This window comes from Heliconius melpomene, chromosome 16, assembly GCF_056956725.1.
Source record: "Heliconius melpomene rosina isolate 202511_hmr_F chromosome 16, ASM5695672v1, whole genome shotgun sequence".
Classification (NCBI taxonomy): domain Eukaryota; kingdom Metazoa; phylum Arthropoda; class Insecta; order Lepidoptera; family Nymphalidae; genus Heliconius; species Heliconius melpomene.
In genome coordinates, this window is record NC_140404.1 from 7,353,679 (window position 1) to 7,381,655 (window position 27,977).

Below are 27,977 nucleotides of genomic sequence, written 5' to 3' on the forward strand. Positions count from 1 at the left end.
TTGACTCGCAGTAACCGAAGTCAATGATATAGCTTTCGAGTCAAATAGTCTGAATTACTCAAGGACTAGCTCTGCCTCTAAACAAAGACTTGTATATAAATATGAATATATAAATTTAGAGGCTCTATTCTATTTACGTACAGAATAATAATATAATCGGTGTTAAGTTCCGCCATTCAACGCAATGCCTCCAGAATTCGGCGGAATGTGGAGATTAGAGTATCTTAACACTAGGCTACCTCTAGAAGCGGGAAAAAAATATATTTATATAAACTTTTTATTTAAATTTAATTCTCTTTTCCTACTGTAGCAAAAATGTGAGACATACATGTGTACTGTTACTGAACGTCATAACTTTAGAGGTAAGCATTACGTGACCGACATTTGAGACTCTCAGATTATAATATAATGCGTAGTGTGATGATTCTACGTATTCCGTATATTTAAATAATAAATAATTATTAAATATACGAGAAATGTTTAATTTAAACAAAATTATCTTTTTGTAATGGCTCTTTAAAAGGCATTTACTTTTTCCTACATTTGTAGGAATATTTAAAGTTTCAAAACTCACTGACCATGTGTCAAAACCAAAACCACATGAAATGATAAAATATTCGTGCTTAAGATATGAAAGTTTGTTTATTAAATACATATTTGCTGTCCTTGGAATATAGAAACTTCAAATTTCGTCGACATTTCTGATAAATCATATATAAATATTGATAATTTTATCTTTATTTGTATTTCGATTCATATATTTTTTATATATATTAGCTAAGATATGATTAAAATACGGATCTCTAAAAAAATATACTTTGTAACTGCACTCGAGTTTCATTATATTTCCCATGGGAGGATATTAGAGCCTGCTAATTTAGCTAAATAATAAAAACATATTATACATAATATGTTAGTATACTACGAATTTTATTATGCTATGTATATATTTATTTTTTTATTTATTAAGTTATTAATTTTATTTATTGGGCCGGATATCTACCGCATGCGTAAAGAATCTTGGGCGAGATCTTCATACAACCTGGATTCCAAACTCTTAAAGGAGAATTGGCAGACCAAACCGAAGATGGCGAGACGAGATGGACCATAAGAAGCCTGACTGGTGTTCAACAGCAGCCAATAGACCAGTGTGGAAGTAATGGAGAGAGGCATTTGCCCAACAATGGGACAGTACAGGCTAGGGAAAAAATAGTTATTTAACTCCACTCTAAAATATTAAAGGACAAATATACTAAACAAGTTATGTATTAACCATACATACAAAATCACGTAATATCGTTTGCCATATACTATTTTAACAATAATCAAAATAATGAATTGAGAATATAGCATGTATATTAGAAAATAAAATTAATTGCCAATAATTTACGGATCAATCTTTTATTTGTTTGCTCATTAAAATCAAACAAAACAATTTACTAAACTGGTATATGATATTACCCACTTAGTAAATTAATGTCATTTTAGCATCGCTTATATTCTTCATTAATAATTATTATTTTATCTGTATTTGGAAAAATAGCATTGTTTATGAAAAAAAATGAAAACTTGTATATTATATGTAATTCAAGTTTAGGTGTTCATATCATCGGTTAGGCATCTTCTGCAGCACCAAATCAAATCAAGTTAGCTTCATGCTATATTCCAGATGCAGCAGGATAGGCAGAGGGAACCTATTTTTAAGACACGCCGTTCCTCACTATCCGCCGAATTTATCGAGGCATCGCGCGTTGAGTGGCGGTGTTGAACGCCGGACTTTTATGCTTTTAAGCATATATTATCTGTTAATTAGACAAAGATGACGTTGTCAGTTGCAGCACAGACTCCCGGTGCAACATAGCGCATAACACTAAAACCGTCAAACGGGTTTGCGACCAACGAATGCCATAATAAAAAGTTGCTCGAGGGACGCAGTCAGCACTACGTGCTCTGCGTGATAAGAGAAGCGATTATGAAGCGGATAGCGTACTATCTTTATTTTTATTCAAAATAAACAAAATTGTAAATGTAGGTTAACCTAAAACGTATTAATATTAATCCTCGCTTGCATCAATTGGAAACACTATAAAATTTAAAGTAGATAATAAGTTGTTAAAAATGTTCAGGACATGTATAATCCATAACATTAAAAATAAAGACAACGATTTAAAGATATTATGAGAAATACTCATGTGTTTTTTTAATTAGAAGTAATGGCGTGGTTTATTCTCTATGGTATTATAATAATTAAAACCCGCATGCTCGCGTTCTCCTGCAATGTGTGTTTAAGCTAAAACAAGCGCGGGCGGTGGTTACCTCTATTGGCCGAACCAGCTCTAAAATTACAAGTTTTTGCGTTAGTTCGCCATTCTGGCCGTTCATTTTTTAGCACTTCCTCACCAAAATGTTAAATATGTCTATATATGTAGCTATAATACAGCTGGTTATACTTGAGTGTTAAGTGCCATCTTATTAACGTATAAAATGCCTAAAATTTTTCAAATTATAATAAATAACATCAAATAACACATGGAGTTTGATATTTAATAAGTAACATAAGAATATAGCATTGTTTAAATGTGGAAGGATAACATAGATAAGTGTATAAATGCAAATACTATAATTGAATACTTATTTCCACAAATTGCTGTTCATTTGTCGCAATTTAAAAGACACTGTTGTTTTAATTACAGTTAATAAGAAAATGGCGGCTCAGCCGGACTGCTTTATTGTTATGTAAATGTGAATAAAATGTTTCTATACTCCAATATACCAACATAATATATTTTTATTAAAAAAAGATATAAAGTAAGCGAGGAGTGCGATGAGGGAGTTTTATCAGTTTTATTGTGGCGGGCGAGCACAACAAAACAGAAGAACGAGTGCCGCCGACGCCGGCCGAGCGCGCCCGAGCCCGCCCGAGCGGAAAACGAATCTCGCTTCAAAACGTGATCGTGCTGTTTGATTTGAAAACAAAATCCACCCGCCCGCCGGCTCCACTGCTCCAGTGCGCGAGCGAGCGTGATACGGAATGAACGTGTGGTGCGTTTTGCGCGGACGTTGACACTGCGACTCTTATACATTTGCGGCCCGAATCTACGATCATAGACATTGTCGAGTATAAAGTTGGACATAAAAAGTTTTTATTGCCCAAAGTTTACTTCGATGCAGTTCGCGCAGTTTTGACCGATTGTGAATTTCCGTATAGACGCGAAAACAGTGGAGAACGCGAATTACTGGACTGTTTTGTACATTTTCGCAACTTTTGCGAAATTGTGTTCAAAAATTATATTTATTATACATCTGGCTTAATCGTGGAGGGCATAATAAAAAAAGACCATTGCTCTCGGCCAACTAGTTCGGACTCAGTCTGTGGTCACCGAACGAAAAAACAAACGCGCATCGACTTACATTCATTTCGCAAATCCTATTTACAACGGTTTACAAAAAATTCTTGTTAAAAGTAACGTGAACTTTAACCACCTTACTTTATTAATAGTGAGCCTACCTACCATATTCGTGCCTTAGTGACCAATTGTACGTTGGAAACGTAAAGAAGCTTCTGAAACCTGGATCGAAACTAGTGTCGAATTAGTTTTACATAATGTCTACGGCAATAATGCACCAGTCTGCGCTGTACGATTTTGGTGATCTATTCTTGAAGGTAAGAAAAGTTTTTACTTTAATTTATTAGAAATATAACGATAACGAAACATACTGTTCTTCTTTACATGTTCTAACTGAAAGTTATTTATTCTTCTATCATCAACTTCTTTACACATTTGAAGCCTTTTATATCTTTGCAAAAATACCTCGTTGCAATTAAACATGGCTTACAATCACGACATATTTTAAAAGTGGGTAGATTCTTATTATAATTATATATACATAAATTTTATAACGCACCATAAAATAATATGTAGGTAAATAAAATATGCGTTTACTCTTTTAGTCCGTCATTCATTGCATGTCAAATACAATGTTTTCTTTATAATTATAAATAAAAAGGACTTTCATGTTATATTACCAAAAGTAAAACAACATTTTTTTCTTATTATTTATGATAACATTTTCTTACTTTATGTTTAATTATATTTTAGTATAATAAATAAAATTATACGTTTATAGACAAATTAAATTTATATTTTTATATCGTGGATGAAATAAGGTTATGTAAACAAATATTTATTGAGAAATACATAAAACAATACAAATAGAAATTGATAATTCCTAAAATATAAAAAAAATAGAAACTTTCATTTGTTTTAAATTGAACGATAGATTACGCTATAAAAAAGGAATGTAATAGTTAGGTAGGTAATTAGTTTAGTCAACAAATAGCTTTTTTCTCGAGTATATTGATTATTTCACAAAATATACTTATTTCCCTCATAATTTTTAACGTTAGTTTATATCTAGTTCCGATTACAATTACAACACACGGAAAATCAGTATTATTTCAACTCATTCCTGTATTTACTATTTACTACTAAACTTTTCTTGTCCATACAATACATGTACTGGTTGACTTTAGTATCTGTCAATAGCAAATAATAATGACATAATTTTGACAAATACATTTGAAAAAATACAAAAGATAGTATATTTCAATGTTGGAACCTAATATATTGTTTTATTATAAATAATGTTTTAAACTTTTAATTATTAAACAATATTTATCTAGAAAAAAAGGTCAAACCAAATTAAATACAAAGCAGGTATTTAAAATGACAATTTCAACTTAACCTATATTAATCTTCCTATTTTTGTCTTAGCCTGTCCCACTCGCTGTTATTTCTTGACAAATCCTTTTCGAATCTCAGCAGGGGTAGAGCAGACGCGGTTAAGTGGTGTGACTGGTGGTATCCATTATACGTGATCTAACCCAAAAGACGTCCTTCTCCCTTTCGTAATTAGGATCATATTGGATTGTCAACATTTTTTTGGCCCTACACGTTGTAGTAGACTAAAATGAATTCTATTACCTAAAACACAAGGTTGTAAGCCGTCTGTTCTATGATACGCTACCTGCTCACAGTTTTTGTGGTTTCTTTATATTGCGTATAAGCCACTTGTTGCTTGGGGCTGCCCTGTTTTGTATTCAGAGGAGCATATAATGTAAGGGGTAAAGATGCAGGCCAACTTATATATACTATAAAACATAGGCACATGTTTTGAATATTCATAAACAAGTTTTAACGAACTCATGCCTATCTATCCTCTTTGTAATTTAAAAATAGTTTGAGTATTTAAATGATAATAGTTAAGTCTTGCTTTAGCTATTTGCTGTTATTGTCTTTCTTACTTCTACTATAAAACGTATTATCTTATTTTTACAGTTACGTTTAGTATAAAAATATATTTATTTTATACGTCTAAAAACCATAAATTCCTATTAAATTATTTATTATATTCATGATCCATAGTAAACTTGCAACTAACTACATTTTATTCGATCTCATAGAGTCAGTTACGTTAGCTATAGAATCTCAGTGGGAATTTTGAAAGGTGCATCGTAATTCTTTTATTTTCTTTTTCTATAGCAAAAAAAAACCTTTTTAAACCGTTGAGCTCGAAAATACACCTACTACAACCTTCTTTCTACCTGCTGCCCATTTACAAATACAACCGATCCGCACTATAACGATATTTTTTTTTACTTTGGCATGAGATAAAGAGGCTTTTGTCCTGCAATTCCTTTGTTCGTGTAAGGTATTGTTTACATTTTAAAAAATTTAGGGGGGGTAGGAAAAATCGACAGGTATGTAGGTTATTTTGAAATTTTCTTTTGTTTAATATATTTACAAAGGGCCAGTTGAGTTTTGTTTAAATATTTTATTAGGGAGTACGTTTCAGGGAACCTAGCTATATAGTATATTATAAAAGAAATTAAAAATAGTTAATGATATTTTCGACACTGACTCGCGTTGATCATCATAGAATTACCCAGTTATTTCTTTTGTTGTTAGTTGGTCAGTAAGGCGTGTAATCATGTGGGGCGTCGAAGCGTACGATCGTGCTACGCTCGCACGCAAAACGCAATACAGACATCACTAGTGTTTATTTGTACTTGTAATAAAAATAGTGATTGTAGCAATCACTAGACGAGACTCTTTATAGTCTGTGCCGATAATGTTCATGTGTTTCTTGTATTATTTTTAATAAGCTGTGGAACAGTTCTTTTTTTTTAAAGTTATTTCACACTTAGGAAACATAAAAAAATCCTGCCACGTTCAATTTTTTTATACGTTTCCTAAGAAATATCTAGCTTTAGTATATTTAATAGTAATTTAAAACAAACAAACATTAATTATATTTAAATAGAATATATATTAAATATTAAATTAATAATAATAATAATATCCACATCGATCGCAATGAATGCAGAGTCGTTGTTAGTTGTGGTGGTCACGCGACACGATTAGCTGACCACGTGTGCTGATAAAGTCTCTGTTGTGGTATTGCGTTGGATTTAGTCTTTACTTCTTTAGTTATATTCGCTCGCAGATACGTCTATTAATGGGAATAGCAGACGAGGTTTGTGTTCTCGTTTAACTGAGCTGAACTGAACTGAACTGAACTGTATGTATGCCAGTCGTGGTGCAGGAGCGCAAGTGTGTGGCTGTAAACGCGACTGGTTCTGGTTTAGATTCTCACTCGAGGAAATTAAATATTTGATATTTTCATTTCTGGTGTCGAGGCAAAGCTTGAGTTTAGTTGAATCACTCATCATGCAATGTCTCCAGAATTCGATGGAAAGTGGGGAACGGAGTGTATTAACACTAGGTTCCATCTGTTTATCCTACTACCTGAAAAAAATAGTGTACAAGTAAAATATAAACTTTCCACAATTTTCGCAATTGAGATCTCGAAAGGTATCTCAAACAGCCGGTTCTGGCCTCACTGGCCTACGTTTCCCAACACCCAGGCGTTGCAGAAACCTTCGAAACCAGCACAAACAATAAGCTTCTCGATCGTGGGAGCTGAGGCAGTCATCATAGCATGTATATAATAACATCTAGTATTATTTCCTTGTATACAGTGGCTGTGCAAGCGAAATAAGATTCCGCGTGGGTACCAGTGCCCTTTCGTCACGGTTATTTGAGCCTATGAAGCGAATTAATATGTATGTTTGTCTGTTTGCGTTTTTAATTTTGAAGTAGGTATATATAATATCTAAAATATCTGCTTTAATATTATACTCAACAAATATTTTACAAATAAATAATAAATTTAGTATTACCAAATTGAAATATGATCGATGAATAAAAATTGCGAAAAATGTATATTGTTGAAGTAATTGTGAAAAATATGTAAAGAAATATGCAAAATAATAATTATATTTATTTGTAAACTATTTTCTTCTCGAGAACATATTACATAATCCAAACTTCAAAACTTATCACCTCGAAGAAGTAACATTTGACCTATGCATATATACCATAGTACCATACGGTCAATATCAGTCAAGGCATAGTTAATAAACGCTTTCCTAACACGAAAATTGTTTAATATTTAATACGTGGTTCGCCTTGACGCGTTGCCCAATGCGAAGATGACATTAGTCTTGGACAGCGACATTCAAAGACACTACCTGGGGTATACTTAGTGATTGCAAAATCTGTTGAAATAATAGTCACTTATCTACCCACAGATTAATATAATTAAACAATTTATATATATAAACATACTTTATTTTATTTTTAATCGTTAATTTTGTGTTTTCCCTCACTGTTTTTTCCAAATAATAGGTTTTTTTTTAGTGATATGTTTATATTTATAATAACATCATTTAATTGACATTTTGAACTTCTTCCACCGCATTGAATGTAAGCAATTTGTAAGTAAATATTCCTGACCTTAGTCTTTGTGGGCAGAGCCTTGGCTCTTAGCTCGAACTTAATAAATTCTAGTATGTGTTTTGTAAACGTTTTATTTTTATATATGAAATCTATTCAAATTTAATTTGAATTTGTTTTTTTTTTAGTTTTCGTGTGGGAAACAATAATTAAAGTAAATTTAATTCGGATTTGAAAATAAACTTAGCAATTTTGTACCTGATACTATGTTTTTTAGTAGATTCCTATATAAAGATTTTTAGAAGATTTTCATAAAATTGACATCTTGACCTTCTCGCTTAAGATTTAATTTCGGTATTTAACACGCCAGGAATATCATTGGATCTCTTTGTTTAAAGGCTAACAACAAAAGGGTTAGCCTTTTTTTAAAAAAAACAAAGAACTAATAATAACACAAGTATTTTTTATACTCGCTGTTATTTAATTTTAGTTAAGTTTGATTCACGACGCGCCGCTAATTGCTCCTGCAGAACAAATGCTAGGGTTCATTGTCGAGCAGGCGGTCGTCGTACGTCTCTCGCATTGACAAAACCTGTTTAAATAGTTATACGTAATTGAGACTTTATTTCTATATACCATAAGAATAATAATGGTGTAACGCCATTAGATCTATTGGAAATTACTTGGTACATTTATATATATATACGATCATTCTTGATAAGGCATTGTCACGTGTTGCTATTATTATTTAAACGTTTGTTTTACGTGATTGTGTTACTTTTTAACGTGAACGTAGTAAAATAATCTAAGTGCTTCTTATGATAGCGATGGTGTTAGTTAATTTTATACTGTTTCATATAATATTTATTTATTACGCATTACTTCTTTTACTATTAGGTTAGCATTAGCAATATTTTTTGTAAACAACTATGTTTATTAATAAATATATTAAAATGTAGCTTTAGCTAGCTACTATATCATAAATAAATGTATTACTATTAGATAATTTTGTGTGTTTTCATTGCACGTTTATTTTATATATTGTTCTTAAAATATATATATAAAAGTGTATTTTCTTAAAAAGAGATCTTTTTAGTTTTTATTTTGGTGTACATACTTATATGTTTTAATAAAATGTAAGTAATGTAAAAAAAATATATGAAACGTAACATAAACTTAAAGACTAGTTCACAGTTAACGCTCTCAAAATTCAGCATTAGAATTACGTAAACACCTAAAGTCGGACGTAACTCTTAGCCCGTAGTTTTGCTGCAGTTTTGGCACACATTCGCCACCGCTTGCGTCACCGTATCGAGCACAGCCGGCGCCGTGTACCACTTTTACCATAACCACTGCCCCCCCCTCTTACCACCACCACCACTAATAATTATTTTACATAATTGCTCGAAAAGAACATAATATTATCGACCTTTTTTTACGCAACACCAAAACATCGTTTAGTATTCGAGTTCGATTTCGAACAGGGTCAGCGTTTGGCTATTCCAAATTACCTACTTATTACGGCATAATGAAACTAGTTTTGGTGTCGTCGAGTGGTTTTAGCTTTTTTTTGTAGGTTATTATTTATTATTATTTAATAAAATATTGTCTCATATTAGAAAAATCTTGCCAAATATAGTATTCAGTTTAATGAAAGAATAACATTATTTAATGTTGTTGTTAGTTGATTTTGCTTTTTTTCGTTTGGTATAGAAAATATAATAATAAACTGACGTTTTTCCAACTGAAAACACTCGACTTTCATTTCTTGTTTCGTAATGTCTCGCCCGAACGGAAAGAAGCTATGAAGGTAATATCGGCCGCCGCTATTTCTCAACCTTATTTACTTTTTAATCTTTTAAACGTCATATATATCATATATATCTTTTGATTATTTAATGGCGGAAAGGTACACTATTATAGTATGTTATCTATCAAGAACATGCTTATTTAGTAGGAGATAATTAATTTGCAATATACAGACATGGGTTGATGCAAGATGAGTCTTGCAGCGGCTGTGCAGAATGCATCACACGTTGCGCACGATTCGCACGATTGCAGTTTGCATAATACGTACTGTTGCACAAACGTGGTGCTATTACAGCACGATTATAATCCGCGCGTGCTGTGATGGTAGGAAGACACGCTTTCCCAAACTTTTCTTTATATCATTTGTTTTTTATTTATACGTGCTTTTATTATTTAGCTCTGGCTCTGGCTCAACACACAATGCCTCCAAATTTCGGTGGAAAGTGGGGTCAGAGTGTCTTAACACTAGGTTCCCTCTGCCTACCCTGCTGTGTGTGGGATACAGCGTGAAGCTTTTTTTTATTATTATTATTATCTAGCAAACGTAATAATAGTTTTTTCTTAAAAAGCCTTTTCGTAGTTATAATATTATCCTATACTTTACGTAGCATTACACAGTTTTATTTAATTTTTAATAATTTGAAATCTTAAATAGGAAGACAGTCAATTTAACATTATTTATTAAATCGTTCTTGCCATTTATGTGTTATTATAAGTCAAAGGGAAAAAAATCTATATTCTGTATTGTGTGTACTCGACTACAATAATTCTATTGTTAAAATTTTTACTACCTGACTTCCCCTTTGAATGGAAGACTTAAACTACTTAGTTTCTATTAAAACTTGTTATTTTTATTCTATTATTTTTCGTTACGCATGAAAATTAATTGTATGTATTAGTAATAAGAACTCGTTTCTAATTAAAGCCCCTCCTAGCCGATTTGTATATGTTTATGCAAATAGATGTTACCCTAATTTTAAAAAGAGCTACGCAATTGGGCACCTGTAGAGCGACCTCGTCGGTATTGGATGTGTCATATTCGATACATTGGATTTATATTAATAAATGGATCCGGGTTCCAGTGTCTTAGTCAATGCGATGACAATTTAAATGTCAAAACAGCAAATCACCCAATTCTCCTCAATTCCATTGTAATTAATATATTAGTTTTACGACGTATTATATAGCAGGGTAAGCAGAGGGAACCTAGTGTTAAGGACACTTCGCTCTCCTCTTGCCGCCGAATTTTCGAGGTGTAACATGCTATTTAACCAGAGCAAGGAAACGAAAGTATTAATAAAAAATAGTTAATTTTCTCGAGTGGAAATCGAACCCACAACTGTCGCGTTTACGTAGACCTTCTAACTATTTCACTATAACTAATTAATTGCTACTGTTTTTTATATTATTATTTATTTATATATTATATCTGTCGTTTAATTGGGCGCAGTTGCATTAACATTTATCACGTTGTTTATTACAATAGGCACTTAGTACACGACACTTATCGCGAACAATCCTTATTGTTTGGTCTACGTCACGTCCTATAAACTAATTGCCATTAAATATTTTGCAACTTATATCTTTTGTAAGTTTATTTTGTCTTTTTTGTTTCTATTCTTAGAAAATTAAAATCAGCTTCACGCTGTATCCCGCACACAGCAGGGTTAGAGGGAACTTCGAGTTAAGACACTTTCCTCTGAATTTTGGATTTGGTATTGAGTGTAAGAACTCAACGCCGCCCTTTGCCTCGATACCGGAGCGAAGATATGGAAATTTAATTTTATAAATATTTCATTTCCTCGTTTGGGGATTGAACCCCCAACCAGTCGCGCCACGACTGGCCTCATAAATAATAAAATAAATTTTAAATAACCATTCAGTTTGAGTTAATTCTTATTACATCTTATTATCGCGAAGCTAAACCAAGTGATAGTTCTCCACTGTATATAATACTCGTAGATAGTGTGTCAATAATGAAAGGAAAGTGGCGCGCTGGCCGGTAGGTCAGTGTCGCGTTGCATAACCGCTGTCATTCACCAAGCACCAATTTGGGCACATATTTATATCTGCACGTACACTTCCTATTTTGTATGATCACAGCGATTAGTAGGTTTTGATTGCGATTATGCTATTATATTAATAAACCGTCATTTCACTAACTATAAAACCATGAGCGTGACGTTCAGTTTTACTGATCAGCGTGACACTGAAAAAGACGACTTTTTCAGTTTCACGCTGTATCCCGCATATGTTCACCCTGTTTCCCACTTTCACGCACTAGCTTGTGCCACTACGACCTCAAGGAAGTAGTTAATTGTGAATAATAGATTATATGGATATCACAAACTTAAACAAGTATCATGATATAGCGCTTAGGGCAGAAGAGGTCAATTTTCTCTCAGAGACGGAAATATGGACATGTAGGAAGACAATGCAAGTCTGTCACCAGAGCCGTTGGACTCGGCAAGGTCTTTATGAATACTTCCCGATACAAACACTTCCTCAACGTTCATGCAATTAAAATGTGCTAGTTTGTAGCTTAATATCGGAACATTATAGTAGTCATTTTTATTAGTTTTATTAAGATCATCTTAAACAAATGCGATAGGTCTTGAACTCTCCAAGGTCCTTTGTACTTCCTTGTCCGAAAACTACGATATTAATTTCCTATTTTTTATTGCATATACATTATGCTAACAGGTCATAGACATAAGTTCTGTAAATTGTATTTATTATTTTGATTATTATTACAAAAACAATATAAATGACAACGTTAGAAAAACAGTATAAAAATCATTCTTTAACATAACCTAGCTTTGTAACTGCAGTTATCTAAGTTAAGATGTTAAATGTCATATAGTTAAATACTATGACCAAATAGTATGATATAAAAATAGACCACAGACAGAATTGCAAACAGAATTTTTAATACTTCGATGAGCAAGGAAAAAAGCAGAAATATGAAATTCTTTCAACATAGCTTATCTAGTTAACAATGCTGCAAAAACGCGTTGGTAATGCATTTTGAAATTGTAGTCCAGTGTCGACCCACGTATTGCATCGATGCGCGCGAATGGACCGAACAAACATACTCGAGGACTTTGGAAATTAATGAAAACGTAAAGAATTATTTAGAATTGTATTTAATAGTATTTCATTAATTAATATACCTTTATTCCAAACTGTCTTTAAATTCAAGTAAACGTAAGTTATTATTAAATCACTTTAAAAAAACTACCTACCTACATGTTATTATCGCATACCCTTGTACGTTGGCAAGTGAGGAGTCATCACCGTAACAAGTGGGGTGGTCTATGGCTTGTGAAAGGCCATGCTTCGATGCGTTACAACGATAATCGTGGAAAATTTTAACGAACTTTACTAGAAACCCGTAAGTAAAACGTTTATAAGAAACTCATAAAAATAACGACCGCATTCCCATAATAATATAAATAATTTTTAAAAATATGTTGACTAAATATAAGACGGAACAAAACATATCCTGTGACGTGAATTGATAAGTTATCCAAAACTGGTACAGTTCAAGGGGTATCGTCGTGACCTGCAGGTCCACCCTGATAATTTCCTGAGCCTGTTGCCTACAGTTTGTTCAACTTGCGTTACGTCATCGCTTTATTTAAAATAATGTATATATTAATGTTAAAAAATAATCACAATTAACTTTATTAATATTGAAACTGTATTATGTAGGTTTAACATTTTTTTTCATCAATTTCTATCTATTTGTCTTTAATAAAACATGGTAAGTACTTGTGAAATTACAGGCAAGGCATGTTACTTGTACTATTCTCTAAAATTATGCCATACCAAATTTATGTTTAAAGTTTATGTTATCTAATGCTTTTATGAGTCAAATCGTGGTGTCGCCCTGACCCGCATGAGCTGAAAATGAAAGTGAATCTCAGTTATAAAAGTCAATATTTATACATAAAACTCAATCAAATTCGATACAGCCTAAATAAAGATTGATTCCTAATATAATAATACAAGGAGTCTCTATAAAACTTGCTATAAATTACAAATTTTATGTAAAACTTCGCGCTTTTTAGTAGAACGGCAATATGTGATTTAATACCCACGTCTCACTCATTATACGATGAACGTGTTCATTATTCTCTTAAATGTCATCGTGAATATAAAGAAGCCAGTCAGCGCAAAAATGAACCATTTCTGTTAAGTTAATTTTATTAAAAAAAAGACGAGTGTGCATTTAGAAGCGGATGTGGCACATCTGTTGCTTGGGAGACATAATAACAAGTAATTATCAAAGGAGGACGCGTATGTAGACGCGTTTCGCACAATGTGTCCCCCACATTCTTAAGTATTCTTAAGTATAATTAAATTAACTATTGCAATAATAATTAATTATTATAATCTTCTTTATTGCAACTATAAACTGCTAGACTAGATATCGGCCAAATTGTTGTTCTAATTATCTGTTAACTGGATTGAGAATCTTTACAATATCAAATTATCAATAGTAACCTTATATCAATTTGTGATAAGTAATTTACGGGCAGGATCATTAAATAAACATACGGTATGATTAAACTGAAACGATAGCGATATCTATGGATAAAAATGATATATTTGCACTGGCTAACAACGATTTATGAGGTTTTTGGTTACTTACTGCTTGCTATTAGATTAGAAACTAATTATTTTCTTATTTTGATGTGGACTATTAGGTACGAGGTGATGCTAGAAACGGAGATAATTAATTTTGTTCGTAAAATGCGTAGAGTATTTGCTGATGGGCCCATTCGCCTCTCGCGAAGGTCACCCGCTCGCTCGCTCACCTACACAACTCGCTTGACGACCGCACAAAGGCAAGTACGTCACTTAACATTTTCCACCGTAGTTTCTTCAACTTGGATAAAAAACACAGATTATTTTATAGACAGAATGTATGGTAAAATAATATTTAGTTGAAACGTCCTCCAAATCCTTCCAAATGATATGCATAAACTGTTTCATTGTCTAAAATTCACTCTTGACTCTTGACCCCACGGATGTTATTGAATATTTAATTGGGACAAACTTCATTTATTATTCACGTCTCCTTTTAATCTTGCAGAAAATATATGAAATACCAATAATACATTAGTATTTGAATTATATTTTAAGATTATACGTTTATTAATCGACGATAATTATATTGATTTATTTCACGCGAAGTTGTATTAGGACTAATGTCGTTGTCTTTCTCTATTTTCACTTTTATCTGAGGTTAGATCCTTAGTGAATTGCAAAATAAGTCATATAATATTCTACCGTAATATTAAATGATATATCTACGTAGGCGTGTTGGCTGAATTAACGCAGCTATTAATCCAGTATTTCAACACGGTTACAACATGGTTGCCCAACACGTGGTAGTCGATGCAACCGCTGCAACGCCAGCGTCGGCGCTGCGAGACAACCTTCGATTTCCCCCTGTTATGACATGATAGTGTTTACTCGTCAAAACCGTTTCGTTGGTTGTCTAATATTGACATGTGTATTTTACGTTGATTTCAAAATTCTATTCTACAAAAATTTCCACTAGGTTGGTGAATTGTTAGGATTATGTGAAAATTTGAGGTTTTTTTTTTTTTTTCAAATAAAGTTACTAGTTAAAGATTGATATTAGCAATAAATATAACATTTTCTATTTTATTTCTTGGCCAGTAGATAACTATTCTAATGGGATTTAATAGATTGATTTATGCGTATTAGTTGTTGTAATGCAAGGCGTCTGCACAGCATCAATACACTTGAATTCAATCACTTTTATTTGTTACATTTATTTGCGTATGCAATAGCATGGTCTGGGGCTGTGAACAATACAGGTTGTGGATTTGATTCCCACTCGAGCAAATTAAATATTTCATATTTTTATTTCTTGGTTCTGGTTGTTGAGTTCCGCTACTCAACACGTTATATCTCCAGAACTGTGCAGAAAATGGGAAACGGAATGTCTTAACACTAGGTTCCTTCTGTCTACCCTCATGTGTGTGGATACAGCGTGTAGCTATAAAAATATATAATTACATACATGGCTATATTATTTTGCAATCTTCTTAAGAAACAACGAGAATGAGTTAACAGTAAGCACGTTCAGTGATCACAGTGCGAAACCAAGGATTTTATGTTAACAATGCGTACAAACAGCACATTCGGATACTCCAGCTAAGTTATATAAAACTTATTCAAGCCTTTGTTGGAGAAACGCACTCTATTGTAATTGGAATTGTCGTAACTAGTAGATTTCAGTATGTTTTTGGTGGTATAGGAAAAAACTTTCATTATTTTTTGGATCTTTTACTTTTGAATTTATTGTTAACGATTAACTTATTCTCTATAATAATGTTAAAAGTAATAATATTAATACTGTTCGCTTTGTTCTTTGCATTTCAATGACATACGTATAAAATGTTCACATCTCGTACGCTTCCCTTCAAGGCGATACTTTCAAGGTGAGGCGGCAAGGCAGGGCGAATCGCGTGAAAAACAATAGCTATATGCGTTTTGCGACATCGCGAATAGGTCGCTGTCGCGTGCATCACGCCGGATCTCTGCGACTATAGTGTTTTAGTACAATAATAATTACATGTTGTAGTTATTTCTATGGACGTTTGATCCTGCGATATAATGTTTTATGAGGTCTTAAAGGCCTAGTATAGTAGACGGGTTAAAATTGATTTTGGTGTCAGATCGCCATTTTTGTTAATTCTAGTGTTGTAAAACAATTGTACGGAAAAAGTAACAGTAAAATGTATGAAATTTCGTTATTTTCAACGTAAAATGCTTGTGTTTTGATTTTATATAATATAAATAAATGGTAATAGTTATTCCATTTAATAACTCCAGAGGTGAACTAGTTATTACAGTTAATGGAATTCGTATTTAAATAAGATAGACACACCGCACGCTCCGTACTGACACAAAGCAATCTTTGTCAAATCATAGCCGATAAAGTTAATGTTATTAAGCTCATTTAAATAGATATAATCAATGTTTGTTGATATGTACTTGTATAGTGCAACGTTGTTCTATATTAGTACTTGTAGAGATGGCGTATTTAACTGCTTCATTATTTACAATTTATATCGTCAGACTTTTTTATACCGATTGAAAGTTAAATGTGAAAATTATTATATTTGAATTAGTATATATATAAAATATACACAATAAACTTCATATAGAACATTATGTTGATATTAGTTGTAATAAATTTGCATAGGTATATAATTTGTATAATACAATTTAAAAAAACAACCATAATATGGAAAATAAAATAAATCATATTAATATTTTCATATGGATATATTCTTATATTTTGTAACAGTTTTACAGTATACAGTATAAACAACGATCCGACAGAATTAATGTCCCCAATTCAATTGAAGTGTTTCATTAGCACAAGTGGCCCCGATTGCTTCGTTCATCGAGCTCGACAATCGCCGCGAAACTGACGACACTAATGGTCTTATATACCAATGATAACCGCCATTTTTGTATGTACTTGCAATAGTTAGTGTCTTATTTCTCTTCTCTTTTAGCATATTGGATATATAAAAAAATAAAAATGAAAAAAGTATAGCTTACTAGCTTTAATGGTTTTGATTGGTTTTACCATGTTTACTGAAGGAAGCAAAAACGCCACGACAAAATAATTGAATGCGTGCTATACTCGGATTAAATACTTATAAATTATTTATATAAGACCAGTTTTTAATTGCACTGTACTGTGCCGTGTTTATCTCGTTCATGTATTGCCTTTAATTGCTATGTGTTTTCATATTTTCTTATTATGTTATATAAAATTATTTATGTACACACAAGTACTAAAAAACAAATCGGTTCACAGAATTCATATATATCAAATAACTAGCGGCCCGCCCGCGGCTTCGCCTGCGTGAACTACGTTATTATTAATTTCTGTCTCCATGAGTACCTACGTCCTATAAGTGACGTCCATGCAAAACGTGAGACTCTTAGCATTTGTAGTAACGAAGTTTCATACAAACTTTCAACCCCAAAAACAACCCCTTAGAAGTCGAATATTGCAAATTCCTGTCTTAGCGAGCACCTATGTCCTATAAATAACTCCTATGCAAAATTTGAGATTCCTAGCACATGTAGTTTCTTAGATTTCGTGATGAGTGAGTGAGTGACCTTTCGATTTTATATATCAAATAATATTTAATCTACAATTTGCTATTTTAAAGTATTTATTTAATATAGAAATTATAAAATTATTACACGTATACGTAACAAGTATAACAATGTCTCAGAGATGTGGTTGTAGCTTGTAGGTAACGATCGCATTACATAGTTATATAACGGCTCTTACCTAAGTACCTGCTCTAGACGATGAGTTGTATACGGTATACCGTGAAAATAGAAAAATTCTTATAGTGTTGCCATAATTAGCTTGACCTTTTATATATGACTTCCATATAAATAAATAAAAAAATAAATTATTAAAACTAATATATATAAATGGTGTTATTGGGGAACGTAAAAGATGATTACGAAATTCACAACCGTTTCCAAAGGTACAAAAGTGCCTTATTTAATTTATTGAAAGCCTAAAATGATCAATTAGATTTAGTCGGTACAAATAAGTAGTTCCGCCGTCTCCGAGGTTTCCAGGTAGCTGACTTCGGTTTTACTTTCTTGTAGGAAGTGCTGTCGCTTTCAACGGAGACCGGTCGAGAGCCTACTCGCAGGTTATTAATTTTATTGAGGCTCGCTAGGAGTAGGAATATGGAGACGTACTGTGCTATCAGTGGCTTACATCGTATTTTGTGATTGGTGCTAAAAGAAAAATACTTAGTGCCTTTTAACTATATACAACTTTCCTTAATATTTAGAGTTTTATTAAAATCGGTTTAGAAATAGAAAAGATTTTTTAAATATTTTTTTAATCATTTTTCCCATAGACTATGTCATTATAATGTATTTAGTGTTCACTTCTGTATGATCTTCATTTTGTACCTCATAGAAATAATAGGTCTTTTTTCTTTTATTAATTTTTATTTCCTTTTGTTTCAGGTGAGCCCTGATAACCTGGTCGATGGAGGAGTAATAACCTCTGTAAGTTAATAATCATTTTTTGCGTAAAATGATTACCTAGTGCTGACTAAAAAAAAATATTAGTTTTTTTCTATTTTCAACATTTGCAATTCGTATAAATATTTGGTAGCAATTTATTAATGTATAACAACGACAAAATAATTATCATTATCATTAATGTAAACAGGTGCAAAATGTAATTTTACTTTTGAGGTCAAGAAGCGGAATATTAAATGAATTATGAAACTTAATAAGGGGCCTCCTGATGTCTAAGTTTGTTAAGTTCATTTATAGTCTTCATACATTTGTCATATGTATAACGTAATTGGCAGGGAGGACATAAAAGCTGAATCATGTTCTCCAGATTTCACAAGTTTTTGAAAATAATGTTTCTTATACATTTATAACTTTTATAAATTTTACGAAAACCTTTGTTATTGATATAGTATATCGTTGTCTTTGTAAAATACTATTGCGACACACTCACAAGTTTTGATAACTTTCTACTTAACAATAATGATCCTTGCCGTACTCGAAGTAACTAAGAAAACAATAAGGCTAAATGTGTATGTATTAGTCATTTTTCCTTTGTGTGCCTTTTATCTATGTGTGAGTCACACCATACAATTTGCGGGGAAAGCGTAGCCCGGTTAGTGACGCAACTATAAAAATTGTATGGACAAAGGTATTGTTGCAATTTGATAGGTTCTTTATTAATATGGAAGTCTAGTTACTTTCATTAATGTATAATTTTGCTTTAAATAAGTCCCAAGAATCTTATTCTATCTATTATATCTAAAAAAATAATAGTGTTAGTGTACTCGTGTAAAAGGGTAGATTTAGGTGAAAAAGACTATAAAAGTAGTGGAATTGTGTCAAACGGGAACAGTTGCTTGTAAGCGGAAGCCCTGATTGGAAGGTATAGTGAAGTTGAAGTGTGTAGTGTTGTTATTGAGTGATACATGTCACTTATTGTAATAACGTGGAACCTCTATCCGAGTACGTTAAAAACATATAGACGGTATGTATTTTTATCGTGTTTATTTTAAAAACGCTATTAATATTAGATAGAATAAGATTCTTGTTACTTCTATATATCTTAGAATAATAATAAAATATGATCACATAAGAACTCTAGACAGACTGACTGACATATCAATATAAAAAAAATTACATGAATAATAATATCTTCGGTACATAATACCTCACAAACGTTACCAAGATCGTGAGTAACATTGTTTACATTTTTGGTTCTGCAAATCAGCGTCGGGCATTGGTGCATCTATAAATAAGGAGGTGCTAAAAGCGGCCCGACCGGGGGACGTGCTTCCTCCGCTTTGAGCGGCCGAGGGGTAAACAAGCTTAACTGTTGAACCCTTTGTTGACACTCGCTTTACGACTGCAGGACATGCCCTCCAAGCTGGCTTTGTGCCTTAACTCTCTCTACTCGTCAATATTGAACGGCCATTGTTCTTTATCCGTTTAGTTCCATCCATGTCCAAATTATGAGGTTATATTAATAATTTCAAAATTTTCTAATATAATATCAAATATGTTTTTTTATACAATTATCAGTCATAATCATAAATTTACTAAAACATGCTTGTTAGTACCTTATGTTTGTGAATGTCAACGAACCCAGTATGTGCATTAGGTGGGCTCGTCATTAATGCAACGAAAGAATATGATGTCGTTAAATGACAACCATTTAACAATTCTCGAAACATCGTTCCCTACGTGGTTTCCTGTTTGTCCAGCGTTTTGCTTGTGACTCTTGAAATACATGTTTCCATTGTTTCGTATAATAACGAGAAACAATTGATAGATATTCAAATGGAGGTGAGCGATGGAATTTTTACCATAGCTGGTGCGGTCTCTGGCATGGTGATCACGAAGGCGGCCCATCTGCATGCGCGAGTGTCGTCGCGCGTCCGGTTACTCATCTGAAACACTGTCGTTGTAATGTAGGCTCTTTATAATAACAGCTTTGTTATATCCAAACCATCTGATTTATATTGTGTGGTTGAGGTTTTTTAACGTATAATCGTGGAATATCGTATACGAAGAGAGAGAATTTTATCTTCATTAAATAAGCCGTTATAAGGAAATAAATAAATTATTTTAGTTTATTTTCAAATGATAGTTCTCGCTGTTGGTATAATTAAGCTAATGATTATTTTAATTATTCTATCACTTCACTCTCTGCGGGAGTCATCTTCTACTATACTGTGCCCTCTTTTAACTAGATATGACCAAAAAAGATACTATTCAAATTACGTTATTATAGTTTTTAATTACATCCATGTGTTAAACTTTAAGTCAAAGATTAAAATACTATTAGCACTCTGTGCAGTTAAAATTAAACATGACTTACACAATTATGTCTGTCCTGGTGTTAACTTTTCCTCGTTGGTTTTTTTGACAACTTATGTGTTTATTTTAATATTTAAATGTAACCCCCATAATAATATGACGTCAGTGGGGAACGGAGTATTGTAACACTAGGTTCCCATTGCGTACTCTGCTATATGTGGATAGCTAAAAAAACAATACTATGATTCTTGTCTTAAATACAATGATACAAGAGTATATTTACGCAAACATGGGTAGGTTTAAATTTTATTATATAAAAAATTATATAATATGAATATATGGTATTAAGACATGTTTGATATTATAATTATAAAAATTTAGAAGCCATTTGGGGTTAATAAGAAAGAAAAATTGAAAACTTAATGATAGTATTGCCATTATAGGGAGGTTAGCTATATCGAGGAGGGGACCACATCGTCTTCTCTCGTAATTTTCGCGCAATCATTCAATAAACGTGATGGAAGCAATCGACAAGACCCTCTGCTTGCTCTTCAGAGAAATGGGCCAATTTTGATAACCGGTCACTAAAATTATACCCAGTTCAACTATATATAAAATGAGTTTATCTGTTGTCTTGTTCGTAATGTAGATATTAGATATTACTTTATACTCAATTGTAATATTTGTAATCGACGTTGCGGCAACGAACAAGTGTTTGTAAGTCGTTAAAAGTTCATTTAAATATAGAACGCATTTGATTAGAGCCAATTAACGTTCAATTAAGCTACGAGTGTTCTCTCGTTCTCTCTGTCTTGATTCTGTCGCTGTATCAATTGTCACGAGACAGTCCTCGTAATGGACAAGTTCATGCTCCTCGTATTGTGTTACAGGAAATTATGAATAAAAGACGTTCCAGGCTGCAGTAATCTCTTAAGTGAAATTAACTAAAAAGGTCTTACTCTTACTGTTGTTTTAAAATTTCACAAATAATATTCTAAATATTAATTATATGACGTGTTGCGTCTGTTGTTGACAATTCTGTTGTATTCAGATCTGTTGTTACAGTAGCTCCATCATTTAGGTTAGCATTAGTGTCTTTTGCGCTTTATTCTACATTTAAAATAGTCACTGACTTTAAACGTCTTTGTCCAGATTGCCTTATTTGAATTTTTAAAATCGATCGTTTACCGTTTTGAATTTGTCGAAATCCAGAAACCTCAATTCGTACTCTTTGTTGTTTGGAGCCGTTGCCCCCTTAGGTTATCGAGAAATATCGAAATATTTTTAGCTAAAGTACGTACCTGCGTGTGCACAGCGCTGACAACATCGCGGAGGTGTAAATGTTGCTGATTGCTAGAGCAAATATACGCGCTGTCATGGGAGGTTCTCAAAGTTTGTTGACCTTTTTAAAAATAACTTTGTTGATTTTTGTAACCTTGAAATTCATTTTATATATTACAAAATAAAAATGTGGTAATATTTAATTTTAAAATTAGTTTTAATAATTTGTAGAAAATTTTATTACTTCGTATTTATAACGGTTTCAAAGAATTTTATCTATGCGATTGCGTCGTGAATAGCTTCTCGCCCAATGCATTTTAACGATTTGACGTGTGTGTATGCATTTAGTATAAATTTATATTGCAGTAGATTGATTCGTGCTACTATTTAAATATAAAATATTTATTTATTTATTACGACTAGCAAACCATTCAATATAAACTAATAGTGTAATATATTTTCATTTTCTTATAAGTACTAAAGTATGTATTCCGTTTCTATACTTCGTGTATTTACTATTTATAATAAAATATTTAGAAATACATTGAGGCCGTTCGGCGGAAAGTGTGCGGAGTGTCTTAACACTAGGTTCCCTCTGCCTACCCTACTGTGTGGGGTACAGAGAGAAACTCATTCAAATACATTCCTATGGCACATGCCCACTAGCCTACCATCAATATTAGTAACAAGTTATAGAACAAGTTGAAGTATTTACAAAACACGTATCCTAGTCGCACACCCTTGCTGTAAACTGTGAACATGCCGTAGTATATCTAATGGATATATGTTATAATAATAAAGTCCAGTAATAACCGTGTGGCCGCCGCACTCGCCTGGTCGCCCTTAGTTTCGATCGCAACGACCGCGGCCGCTCGAAATCGACAGTGATTACAAATTTCCCTGGAGTTCAGAACTCCAGTTGCAACGCAATGTCCGATGGAAAGCGCTTAACCAATGTTACGGTCTGATAAATCTCTAATTGCAATTTAGCTGCCATTTTTAAATCGTCACTTCGGTGGTCATAGATTCATAACCCTTGGTCTTTTCGCTGCTGCTCTTGACTGTCTCCTCTTTAGTGATCACCGTCGACGCCAACGTTAGATACACTTTCGGTTTTATTATCTTTTGTATTGTTAAATGTTATTATAAAAGGTGAAATTATATGTTTTGTTATTGTTTTTAGACGTTAACACATAGGGATGCATTTTAGTTCTTTTTTTGTGGCGGGCAACATTTTTTTAATAATTGACGTTATTTTTTATACTTATGACGATAACTATCATTATTTACGAGAAACTATTCGTATTTATGGTGTGTCAAACCCGTTACACATTAAATTTTTGATCAATTAAGTTTTGGATATCTTATAGTTCTGTTGTTTTAAATCATATTTTAGAACTATATTATATATGTATGGCATAATTAGCTTCAACAGTTTAAAAACACAAGTGTCCGTATGTTTATCATCGTTCTCAACACGGGCGTACAGCATAGAATATACAATGATATGTCATTCGCATCGATTGAGGCCGCCGCATACAAGATGTGATCTATCATACATAATGTATGGTGGTCGTGTTCCGCGTCGGGCTTCGCGTCGGCCTTCGCGTCACGCTACAGGCTCCAACTAAATATTTGTTGGGACAAGTACCTCGTATGTGTTGGTTTTAGACACCCAAATATATCATGCTAATTATAGATATTTCTTTAATCGGATTTACTATTTCATGTATTCCTATAAATCGTAATTTCTTCTTCTTCTTCTTAACGTGCCTCTCTAATTAGTCAAGGTTGGCAGTCAACTTCGCATTCTGTCCCTAGCCAAATAAATTAAATCTACGGCGGTTTTAATTCCCCTCAATTCCTTGATGTTCCTTAATTTCTATGTGAGGTCACGTCAGGTAACTAATAGAAGATAGTTGAAAAGTACTGTTAGCCAGTACGACACACGAGCGTTGCGTTGGCGCGGCGACAATTATTTCTCATTACGACGGCGACGCGAACAATAGTGTACAATCACTGCGATTGTGCCGGCTGCCGGCCGAGCGCTCGTGTCAACTACCTCTTACATGAACACTATTGTTATAGTCGTGTTTTACAGCCAATACCGACTGGTTGCGAAACAAAATCTGTTAATGTACGTTAAAGATGATAAATCTTTTTATTTATAGTGTTTTTAACTTGGGAACTAAATTTTACAACACTTTTTACAACATTTTACTCACACACAACTTATGTGTATATATTGTTTATTATAATAATTAATTTACTCATAGTGTCAAGTTAAAATCATTAAAATTCGATTCAATTCAAGGCTCAAACCGTACTAGCTGAGGTATACTTAATTGGGAATATTAACCATTTAACGATGAGGCTGTAACATTAAAAATATTACACGTTTAACATAAAGGTTTCTCCTGCAGGTAGACGAAGGTCTATTAATGTGCGGGATCCTTTTTTTAATTCTAGAAGGTATCCACCGCTCAAAATAGATTATCTTTTTTTTTGTGTAATCTTCGTTTTTACTTAGATATATGATTTATATTTTATCTTGAAGAAAGAACTTAATAAAAATTAAAAAATCAGCTTCACGCTGTATCCCGCACAAAGCACGGTAGGCAGAGGGTTAAGATTTTCCACCGAATACTGGAGGTATTGCGTGTTGAGTGACGGAATTAAACGCCGCGCCTTGCCTCGACATAAGAGCGAAGAAATGGAAGTATAAATGAAAAAAAAATATTTGATTTACTCTAGTGGGGATCGAACCCACAACCAATCGCTTTTACAGTCACACTTTGGGCTCCTGCGCCACGACTGGCCTTATAGATTTTATTTAAACCGATAAATATAACAGTTACTTTATAGATATATTTTTTTGTATTTCAGAACCAATCTCGCCCAGTGCAGACTATGAACGGCACACTGAATGGTGCTCTGGGAGCAGTCGGCACCAACAACCTCTCCTCCAATGTCGGTTCGGACCAGCACCCGGTCCTCGCGAGAGCTGCATCCGTTCCAGCGCAACGTTTGACTCTGGCCTGTCTCCTGAACAGTTTCGGTCATCGGCGACTGGAACGCACGACTAGCGACCCCGCGCCTCCACCGCCAGCGACCAGCCGATACAAGACAGAGCTCTGCCGACCATTCGAAGAAGCAGGAGTCTGCAAGTACGGCGATAAATGCCAATTCGCTCACGGTATGCGCGAGCTGCGCAACCTGCAACGTCACCCCAAGTACAAGACGGAGCTCTGCCGCACTTTCCACTCCGTGGGCTTCTGTCCGTACGGGCCCCGCTGCCACTTCGTGCACAACGCGGAGGAGGCCCGCCGCCGCGAGCCGTCGTCACCGGGCGGGTCGCTAGCGTCGCTGTCGTCCTACAGTGACGGGTCGCGCTCTCCGCGCTCGCCGCACTCTCCGCACTCTCCGCTGACGCCGCAGTCTCCGCACTCTCCGCCCTCCTTCGCCTTCCGCCGCGCGCCCTCGCCGGACCCCGAGGAGGAGCGGCTGCCCGTGTTCAACCGGCTCTCCTCCGCGTTCGGCGACATCGTGATCGCCTAGCTCGAGCCTAGTCCTAAGCTACACCGACCGAGCGCCGTGCCCCCCCGACGTCTTCCAGACCGCGCCCTCACCCGCTCAACGAATGATCTCCAGTCAACCCATGCTCTTATTACCGCCATGTAATATTTTAAAGTTAAAGTGTTCTGGCGTCTCGAAAGTTTGCGGTGTGAATATAAGTAGATATACTTACATGTTTTTAGTTATCGGCACGCACTTGTAAATGGCACCCTATGTTGATAGATATTTATTTGTGTAGCTCGCGGAAGTCTTCCCGATGCGAGCCTCCGCCGAGCGGTGGTCTTGTAAAGTTAGCTTTTAGTGACGTTTTATTTATTCGTATTGCCTCTCCGCGCTCGGTACCGTACCGCGAGAAGGCGCTCGTGATTTACTTTTAAGGATATAAGATAATAATTTATTATTTATTTCGAGTCTCTTTAACTTTAATTATTATTATTTTGTAGCTTTCGCGATGCCACACCGCACACGGACGAGGCACGCGTCGGTGGGACGTGGCTCGTTTCATCAACCTCCGCTCGGCCGGTCCCTTGGTTGTGGACGGGATCGGCCGAGTCGGGCCGGCAGTCGAGAGAAAGATGGGCTTAAACACCTCGAAAACATTATTTATTTATACTCTTAATTTATGACCTAATGTTTCTTTTCTTTGTTCTTTGTGCTGCCACGCTATCGTAACAATCTCGGTCCAAGCGGCCCCACGACGCGGTCGTATCAATCACGTGCAGTTCATTTAGGAGGTACTGGTACAGGGACGGCGGTTTGCCGTCTCCCTTTACGAGGACTTTTCCTTTTTGCGTGAAGCGAGCGAGGGTAAACCTGTTTTGAGAGTTTTGGTGATTGTTTTTTTCGACCTCGGGTCCCTCTCGCTCGCGGCGATCGCGCTCGGATGCATGCAAAAAAAATGACAGGTACCCAAGTTTAAGCCCTTCCATCTCCCGAGACCGTATACCGATATATACCTGTATTGTAAAATAAAATATAGTAACATAAACAATATCAATAGTATATGATGAATGGCAGAAGGTGCGATCGGACCGGCACTCTCCCCTCGCGCTTCCAAGCCGCCCCTTCGCACCCTCTCCAGATAAGTGCCTTTACTTTATAATGAAATAAATCTATTGTAATATTTAATTTTTAGTTTTATGATTTTTATTTATTATCAACATTTTGAATAATATATTCAAATTGGCACAGTTAATACTTTTGTACTTGGACAGAGCTAGGTGATTAGTTTTGACGTAGAATAGTTTTTTTTTTCTTTTTGAATTTAAAGTGTGATATTTTATAATATTTATATAACAAAGTTTAATGTTTTAATTAAGGGACCAATTAAATAATTAGGAAAAAAAAAATTCTGATGATGCAGCCTTGTTAAGCTTGCGAGATATCGACAAACTTTCCTCACGCAACAAGTGAATATTTTTGTAAACGTCAGATTTACTATTTTTGTACTCTTAATAAAATACATATATACACAGGAACCGTGATGGTTTTTCTTTATTAATTTCTACGTATAGAACCGAGATGGTAGTTTCTGTTTTTTTTTTTGTGAATCATTTTTTTTTATTTAGTCCTCCACATCAGAGAGAGAGAGGGAGTCGTTGCATGATGACCACAGAACGATAATAATTTTGTACCTAACTATAAGTTTTAGTTTTAAGCGTTTTTTTCATAAAGTTTGCGAATATTATTTATTATCAGTTCATTACTAATTATAAACCATTACAACTGATTATTTAATTTCTTTTGTATTTAAACAGACATGCAAGTACTATGTGTAGCCTAATGTTTAGTAATATATTATGAGTCATTTAATATAAAAAGCGTTAGTTTAGATACTCTAGTACCTATATCATTTCTAATTAAGTATTTAATTCATTTTTTTTTATAATTTAATCCCAATTGTGTAAGTTAGTCTCCAAAAAATTGACTATTATATTTCTATTACGGACAAAAGTTAAGGCTAAAGCTTGTGAAGTTTTCTTGTAAGTTCTCTTTATTTCCATCTGCATTTTTATTGAATTATAGTCAAAAATATGTTAATTATTATTTTTTATTTTTGTTTTTTTTACCTCCCATTCCTTTTGTTTTCTTCCTTTATCCTAATATCCTTAA

The 27,977-nt window shown here is 33.8% G+C and overlaps 1 protein-coding gene across 2 annotated transcripts; it reads left to right on the top strand.

Moving 5' to 3' along the window:
• The first annotated feature begins 3,005 nt into the window (after positions 1–3,005).
• On the top strand, positions 3,006–27,916 carry Tis11 (Tis11 zinc finger protein). Of its 2 annotated transcripts, XM_085199040.1 has the most exons (3): positions 3,249–3,664; positions 18,675–18,716; positions 25,176–27,916. In XM_085199040.1, exons 1-3 carry the CDS (start codon positions 3,605–3,607, stop codon positions 25,845–25,847), a joined length of 774 nt encoding a protein of 257 aa, XP_085055166.1. In that variant the 5' UTR covers positions 3,249–3,604; the 3' UTR covers positions 25,848–27,916. The 2 variants fall into 2 exon arrangements, with proteins under 2 accessions (XP_085055167.1, XP_085055166.1); XM_085199041.1 differs by lacking the exon at positions 18,675–18,716 and having other exon boundaries at positions 3,006–3,664.
• The last annotated feature ends 61 nt before the right edge of the window (positions 27,917–27,977 follow it).